Source organism: Mus pahari, chromosome 15 (assembly GCF_900095145.1).
Source record: "Mus pahari chromosome 15, PAHARI_EIJ_v1.1, whole genome shotgun sequence".
Taxonomy (NCBI): Eukaryota; Metazoa; Chordata; class Mammalia; order Rodentia; family Muridae; genus Mus; species Mus pahari.
In genome coordinates this window covers 272396-280758 of record NC_034604.1, presented here as the reverse complement: position 1 = coordinate 280758, position 8363 = coordinate 272396, and the positions used below count along the sequence as shown (strand labels likewise).

Sequence of the window (8363 nt, the reverse complement as noted above, 5' to 3'; positions counted from 1 at the left end):
CATATTGAAACCAGATTTACAGGCACTTCAGAGGAGAGCTTTGTGATTTTTCTAAAGCAGACATGTTTAGTATTTTAGAAGGTCAAACCCCCTATGGTGCAGTGTTTTTAATAAAATCAGTTCAACAGAAATTAGAGACACACCAGTCAATTTCTAGGAAGCCTCTAAGCCACCTGAAATAAGAAGGAAAGAACATAAAAGGCAAAATCGGGTTCGGATCAATCTCTTCCAAAAGGGCTAAGACTTACGAGGTATAGATACAGAAACATCATGACAATCTTAGCTCCATTTGTGTCTGGTTTGAGCAAGTTTCCACTTAGAAAGGAAAATTACTTTGGGGGAGTGTTCTATGTCATTAATCAAAGGCTGTTCTGGGTAGTAGAGCCTTACACAGCCTCCTCAAAATATATGCACAAACACCTAATAGAGAAATGAAGGAATCATCATACCACTCTTGGATCACCAAAGCAGATGGGCAGCTCTGTCTCCTACTGTGAGTGTTCAGCCCTCACAGGGAAGCCAGTAAGCTAAAATGCAGAACCTGCATTCAACAGAGCAAGCTGTGAAGAGTTCAAGATGAAGCTAAGCACGGGATTTGCTCTTAGGAAAAGGGGTGTCATTTCAGAAAGCTAGAGCTGGATCCCCAGGAAAGTCAGAAGGACTATATCCCTACCCCACAGGACAGGTTGCAGTAGAGTCATGAGTGCCTAGAAAGAACAGGAAACAGGCCAGGCAAACAGAACCACATGAGACACTGCATTCTGCTGCCAGGGGACCTTCACACTGGGCAAACCCAAGCCTTTCCTGCGGGGTGGTGCACACAGATGTTACAGCCTTTCAAAACTCAAGGCTTCCTTTGTTGTTTTTTCCTAATGAGCTGCTGAGTTGCTAATTCAAAGTGACTTGAAATTCACAAATAAGGAGCAGATAGAGGGGACAGTGTGCCTCCGACAGCACTAGAGAATAGAGTGACTACTTTTAAAGCAGGGTTCTCAATCTTCCTAACGCTGAGACTCTTTTAAATGCAGTTCCTCATGTTGTGATGACCCCCAAGCATAAAATCATTTCATTGCTACTTCATAATTGTAATTGCTATTATGAATCATAATACAAATATCTGATATGCAGGGCATCTGATTAATACCCCCCCAAAGGGGTGGGAAACCCACAGGTTGATAACCTCTGGCTTAAAGAGTCATTGACCTGAGCCAGGCATGGCAGTGACAAACTGAATTCTCAACACTGGAGAGACTGAAACATCACTGTGATTTGGGGCTCCCTTTGAGACTTATATCAAAAAGCCTGGGGAAAGACGGGCAGCAGTATTGCACTTTTAATTCCAGCACTTGGAAGGCAGAGGCCAGTATGGTCTACAGAGCAAGTTCATGTTCCAGACCAGCCAGGGATACAAAGAGACCACCTTGAAAAACAAAATAAAACAAAACAACAATAACAACAAAGCATTGGAGAAACTGCTGACCTTGCATTCGGCAAAGGAAAGAACAATGAATGAGGAACACAATTATCAACCCTTAATCCACCTCCTGCCAAGCCTGATCAATCAAGTCTCTTCTCTAGAACATCTAGAATGGTTTGAATCATGAAGTTCAAGTCTTTGACACTTGGAGACCACAGGCATGGAGAGTGAGGACCTACCAGGTTGGTGGACAGTGCACATAAAACCTGATTATTTTCCATAAGAATTGTCAGGTGTGAGTAAGAATTCACTCCAAAACCTAACCTTTTGGGGGTTGTCATCTATTGACACGTGAAATAATCTAATATAAACTGGGCATACTAGTATACACCTTAAATCCCATCATTTGGGAGGCAGAGGCAGGGGCAGCCCATTCTATGTGTTGGAGGTTAGCCTGGTCTCCACAGTGACTTACAGCACAGGGAAATACCCAGTGAGACCATATCCTGAGAGGGAAAAAAATCTAGGTGCTTATTGCCCTGCTAGTCACTTCAGCTCATAGTCCACACACATGGCACTGCTCTTAAGGAACTTCAAATTATGTTTAGTACCCTAGTGAAGGTATGCAAAGATACAGGAAAAAAATCTCATCTTCAAATATGCAGGCTACAGGCTCAAGTTAAAAAAAAAAAAAAAACAGGTACATAAAAGAAATTCTTATATTTAACATAACAAAGATCCATTTGAGGGAAAGGTCCATAAACAAGGTAAAGAAAGTTGTAGAGACAAAATGTTACTTTCATGTTCTGTCATATTCTATTTGGTTATATTAATAAAAGGGACATTTTGAAGAGGAAACCTAATAGTTGTTATTAAAATGTCAACTTAATGACAATCAGTACTGAAAGCCTTCTTAAGGACTAAAAAGATCTTTAGAAACAGATTCTCTAAGTATAATCATGTTTAAAGACCAGGAGCATTGCTTAACAAAGTTTGGCTAGTTTGGGAGTCAAAATATTTAATTTGGTTGGAGACAAAATAAACTGTCACAGTAGACAGTGGTTACCTTTATTAAGGACATTCTTGAGCTGGGGGAGGTGGACATAGTCATAGTCCTTGCAGAGAAAGCGGATGAAGCTGATAGAACATTCCTTTTGTCACGGCAACTTCAGACACTCAGGTCCTATGTGGTCTGGCACAAGTGAGTGACAAATTCCTAGAGCTTGGGGAGTAGCTTAGTGGTAGACTGTGCACTTAGCATGCACAACTTTAAGCACAAACAAGCAAAGTTCTTGCATGAAAACTAAAACCAGAACCATTCTGGAAAACAACTGTAAGTGAGACACTAGACAATGGTCATTACACAAAGAGAATTAATTATACGTTTGTATAAGAATGAACAAGATCAAAACCTATATTTGAGAAGTGTGAGTAAACAGGTTTTCATTCATATAATTAACATGTACTCTCATACACTTCCAAATCAAATGTTTTTTGACTGATTGGCTTCCTGTGGTGCTGGAGAAATCACAGCCAGGGCCGCATGCACAGCAGACAAGCATCTTACCACTGCGCTGCACCACCCCCAGTCTCCCCACACCCGTCTGAAGTTTTAATTCATGAAACACACCACTAAATTTTCGGACAAAAATATATTTTTTTTTAAAAAATCTTTACAATAAATGAGGATGTAGGAGCTTACAGAGAGCACAGTGTTTTTACTTCAGTCGGCTGCGGCTCCCTAGGACACAGAGAACCCTGGGAAAGTGTGCAGAGTCCTCTCTTTGCTTTTTATAATTTTAAAGCAAATTAATCCATTTGACTGTAGAATCTGTGCAAATAATCCTTCAGAAAAAATACCCAAGATTCTCTTTTCAGAGGTCATTTTGTTTTTCCAAGATGACTAAGCGAGTTAGTTGTCCCCAGATAAAAGTGCTCCTGTCAGCAGAACTCAGAAGGCCTTCAAGGGTTCCATTTATAGTTCAGACATGACTGTCATATGAATTCCAGCTTTCCATGACCACTGTACATGCCCCAGTGCACAAGGGAGAGGATCTTCTCATTACTGAGCTCTGCTTGCCGCATTTTGTCACAGGTCAGACAGCAATTCTCCTGCCCACTGACGGGCACCATGCACTCCAAGTCCAACTTTGCAACCTGCCCCTTCTTGGAATGGTGTCCGTGAAAGCTGTAGTGCAAGCGGGACAGCATCTGCTGCCGCTGATCCTGCAGTCTCTTATTCTCACTTCGAAGCATTCGCAAGGCCAACATAATGAGCAGCACCAAGATCAGTCCACCAGCAATGGGAACCGCAATCACGGCTGCGCGGAACCACAGTTCTTTGGAGGAAGTCAGCTCCTGCATCTTAGTGATGAGGTTTCTGTTGCTGTCATGATGATACCGGTTTCCTTGTCCTAAAGGAGTACAAAGAAAATGGTCAAACAAACTAGGTGATTGCTTCCTAAAAGCAAACATGAACACACGGCCATTTTCCATTAGAAAGCTCATTTAAAGGGCAACTTACCAGCCACTTTCAAGAAACTACATGTTACAAAAGTACCCAAAGATGCTTACAAATGCATTTGTTTACAGGCTGTCATTACTTGGATGTAATGGTCTTTTAATGTCCTCAAAATGTTCAAATAACAGACAAAGCCTATTATGCAGAGACATCTAATGCTCAGGCAGACATAAAAGCCACTCAGTTAGAGAAAGTCTTTGCATCCAGCCTTGCTCTCCCTCTGGTGCCTCTAATTACGTTAACAACAAAATCAATAGCAGACATACGAAGTTGCTGCTGTCACAGGCCTATAGATTAGGCAGTGTTTGGGTCAGGACAGCTTGGACCTACCTGAGGCTTCGCTCTTGGGAGGAGAGAGGACGTCATGCAGTCCTCGGTAATTGCACATGTCTTCGTGACAGCATTCCAAAGTGGACATGGCAGGGCCAGAGTGGTTTTGGGCCTGTTTGGCTAGGCAGATGTCTGCTGTGCTTGCAAGTGAGTCCAGGCAGCCGTGGGTGAGTGGAGAATTGGTGTTCTGAGGATCGAGGAGTCTGGAGAAGCAGGCACTAAGCTCAGACTTACACATGTAACCTGTTGCCACACAGTGAGCAGCATCACAGTAGCATCTGATCTCTCCTGAAAACAAAGAAACTACATAAGCGTCGGGTGAACCCCAAACTCAAAGGTACTTACTGTAGATTATTCAAGATGACTGTTTCCAACAGCAACGCACAGGGACAGAAATGCTCCCAAAGCAAGCAGTGTCTTAACTTTCAGTGAGCTAATAATGTTAGGAATATACTCAACCCAACAACAGATTTGTAAGTAATGAACTATGTTGTAGTTTGAAAGGAAACTGTTTTCATTATAATGCCTTTGGTTATAAGGTAAAATCATGTTATTTATTCATTTTTATGCTATACAAACATACAAGATAAAAATGTCAGGCTTTAGGGTTTTGTCTATATAATATTTGACCAGAACTACTGAATTGTTTGGCATCCCAAAGGACCGAGCCAAGCTGTATGAGTCTGAGCTGACACCTTATAAAGTTATTAACTAGACACAACAATCTAGAAACTGCACAGGTCAGGAGGTTTTCAAACCATGAAACTGGCAGCTATCTGGGATCTCTCTAGAAAGGCAAACTTTGCCTATAAAGATCCTTTCATGCAGAGGGGCTTTTAGTCCGAACATTGTAAAACAGGAACTAGGCAGTTTACAATTAGTGGTTTGCTTGCCAAAGTCAATTTCTTTCAGCCCAAATGGAAAGTCATAAAAGTGGGGGATGTAAAACTGCAAGGGTAACTTCTCCTCCTCCTTCTCTTCCTCCTCCTCCTCAGCTTTACATGTAATTTAACATGTGACCTAAAAGAGGAAACTTGTAACTGAAAATCCCTGCTGGTTGAAGGAAAAATCCTTAAGGAAACCTCAAATTTTTCTCCAGGAAGTGATTAAAGTTTCTTTTATAAAACTGGATTCTGTGAGTTGCAAGGCTCTGTTAACATCTTGTCACAGTGCAAGATTTCAGGCTTGCCCATGGACCTAAGAGTTATCTATCAAAGGCTGAGCGCCCATCACTGTTGGCCACCACAGCTCACTACTGTAAACCAAACGCCCTCATCCATCTCCCACTGCAGGTCCCAATCAGACCATCTGTCTACTTACTGAAACCTCTACCCTGACATTCAACACTGAGAGCCTTGGTGTTTCCAAACCTCCCCCAAGTTCACTCCTCTTCCTGCTCCTTTCTGTGAATGCCTGAGTAAGGTGTCTCATTTAATTATCTGTCCAAATTCCAGGCTACCACATGGTGTGCTCAGTTTTCACCCAGGCTGCTCACACTTCAGTTGGAAGAAAAGCCAACGAGTTCAAGCCTTGCTAACCCTGTTAGGTCCAGGCCCTTCTGCTGCCTCATCTACTTCATGTAAGATCCTTAAGTCTACAGCAATTCCTTTCTGTTTTCTCCCCCTTCCAAGTTCAGTGTATTCTTTGCAGAACAGTTCACCAGTCTTAGGTGATAATGACTACATATCCCTGGCCTGACCAATTCTATACAGATTTAAAGTAGAAATTAAACAGATTAAAAAGTCTGCTCTGAGCCTGTTGGCCTCAGATTTGGTACAGAAAGTGAAAACTAAATGCAAGTAAAAGGCTGCTTCAGTGTTTATGAGCACCTATTTAAAATATTACATTTTCAATGACCTAAAACAGTCTTAAAATTTTGACAGGTAACTGAGAAAGTTCTAAGACTTTAAAAAAAAATTGGAGCCACATTTCAACAAGGAGAATGGACTTTTGTATTACTGTATTAAAACAAATTTCTGTCATTTCATAAGGTTTCTTCCTGTGGCATGCAAAGGCCAAAAGGGGACTGGTATTTTAAAACAGTGAACAATGCTCTTCTGTTTGTCCCTTTCTAGTTACTGTATGTAGTGATTAAACAAAAATGTCTGCTCTAGTCAAGATGGCTACAGCAGAGGCTGCTGGCTTCTTTTAAATAAAGCTTTTGAAGTCCGAAGCAGTCAGAAATCTCTGATCCCCTAATTATATCATTATCAGGCACATAGTTTCGGTATCTGTGACTTCATGTCAGCCCCAGTCCCTCCCTGTTCTGCCTGCCTTTGATAGGGCCAGGAGGCTCCCCTCTGCAGGCAGCAAGGGCTGTTATTTAGGACTAATTACACCCTTCCTTCCAAAATAAATAAATACTGTAGCACCTCATCCTTGCTGGGCTGGCTTATCCTTAAACCTCAGGCCTGCTACAAGGCAATTAGAGAAAAGTGTGTTTGGGGGTGAGGGTCAGAGACTAAATAATGCTTCCCATTTAAAAAAAAAAAAAAAAAAAAAAAAAAAAAATACAAACAAAAAAAAAAGATGGGTTTGTAGAACAGGAGGCAGAGTGAAGGGAAAGAACTAGTCGGGGTGAAGGGAGAAATTGGGAGTTAAGAGAATTTCCATTAAAAGGTGAGCGCTGCTGAAAGAAAAAGCTGTTTTTCTCCCTTTTTTTCCAGCAGCGTCTGTAAAACTAAGGAGCGGGAAAGGGGATGGGTGGCTGCGCCTACTCTTGCCGATCTCTCTAAAGCAAGAGGACACACTTCAACAGGCAACTACATTCCCATACTCATTGGTCCGCACACTCCCAAGATATTCAGACACGCGAAGAAACACACGGCACTAGCACTCAGAAAGTCAGACACGTGCAGAAATTCAGAAGCACGAAAGTCAAGAATACAGACAAGCCCCAGCTCGGAAACAGACACCCACAAACTTAAGGACACTGTAGACACAAACTCAGACATCCAAAAACACACGGAAAAACTTAGTAGCAACCAATAGAGATGCCTGGCCGGTCCAGTTGGGATCTGCGTTTTCTCCGAACAGTCCCGTCGGGGTACTTGAGCCCCAAGTTCAGGAGTTTACCACCGGCCAACTGCCCCAAGGTCTGGCTGTCCTTTAACGCTCCAGGCCCAGGGCCGTGGAGCGGACCAAGGCAAAGGCGGGAACCTCATCGCCGCTCACCAAGCCCGACGGCGGACCCCCCGACCCCCCACCCCCAGTCCCGGCACGCAGTTCCACGGCACTCACCTTTGGTGAGCAGCACTGCCATGGCGCAGAGCTCCAGCTGCAGCCAGATGAAGAAGTAGCTGGAGTGGCGATCCATGGACGCCTCGCGCTCCCGTGGCTCCGGGAGCCAGGCGCGGCCGCACTACGACCCCCGGGACGCGCTGCGCACGAGCCCGGGCGCCGTCAGTGTCGGGGCCGGGGCCGGAGCATTGAGCGGGACTAAGACCACCGAGGACACGTTCCCGGCCCCGCGCGCTCCCCCGCGGTCGTCCTCTCACCCCGCCACCCCGCGCCCAAGTTTCGAACAGCGGATGGGAATTGGACGTAACCACAGAGAGCAACGCCTGCACCAGCCGGGCAGCCAGAGTCCCCGCCGTAAATAGCGCCCCGCGCCCAGAGCTGGCCAAGCGCGGCCCCGCCCTTTGCCCCGCCTCCACTCTCCGATTGGCCGACGCCTCTAGCCCCAGGGCCCAGCAGAAGGGGGCGGGGCCAGACGCGGGCTACGGCCGACGAGCCGCCGGGCTCGCGCTGGCGCCGGCGTGTAGCACTGTGGACACGGCCGCAGCACTCCCCCTAGCGAACGCCTGCGCGAACAGCCTCTTATGCGCCGCAGAACCCGACTTCTAGATAGGTTCAGGCTAGGAGACCCTCACTGCTCAGTCTCTGGTCAGCGGTCTCCAGCACGTGGCTTCGCTTTTGTCCCACCTGAAACCTGCAAGGGACGCCACACTCTCAGTGGTCATGTCCCAGAGTCCCCCAGAGAGAGTAGCTATGCCGTAGTGCCTAGCCCCGGAATCCCCCCAGGGATGTTCATACCCAGGTCTCCAAGACCTGGATCCCCACCTCCCCTGGACAGAAACCATCCTCTGGCCGCCA

The 8363-nt window shown here is 45.2% G+C and overlaps 1 protein-coding gene across 1 annotated transcript; it reads right to left on the bottom strand.

Moving 5' to 3' along the window:
* Window positions 1-3054: 3054 nt before the first annotated feature.
* On the bottom strand, window positions 3055-7859 carry Bambi (BMP and activin membrane bound inhibitor). Its single transcript, XM_021214796.1, has 3 exons — window positions 7509-7859; window positions 4269-4556; window positions 3055-3831 (listed from the first exon to the last, which is right to left on the bottom strand). Exons 1-3 carry the CDS (start codon window positions 7582-7584, stop codon window positions 3413-3415), a joined length of 783 nt encoding a protein of 260 aa, XP_021070455.1. The 5' UTR covers window positions 7585-7859; the 3' UTR covers window positions 3055-3412.
* Window positions 7860-8363: the final 504 nt, after the last annotated feature.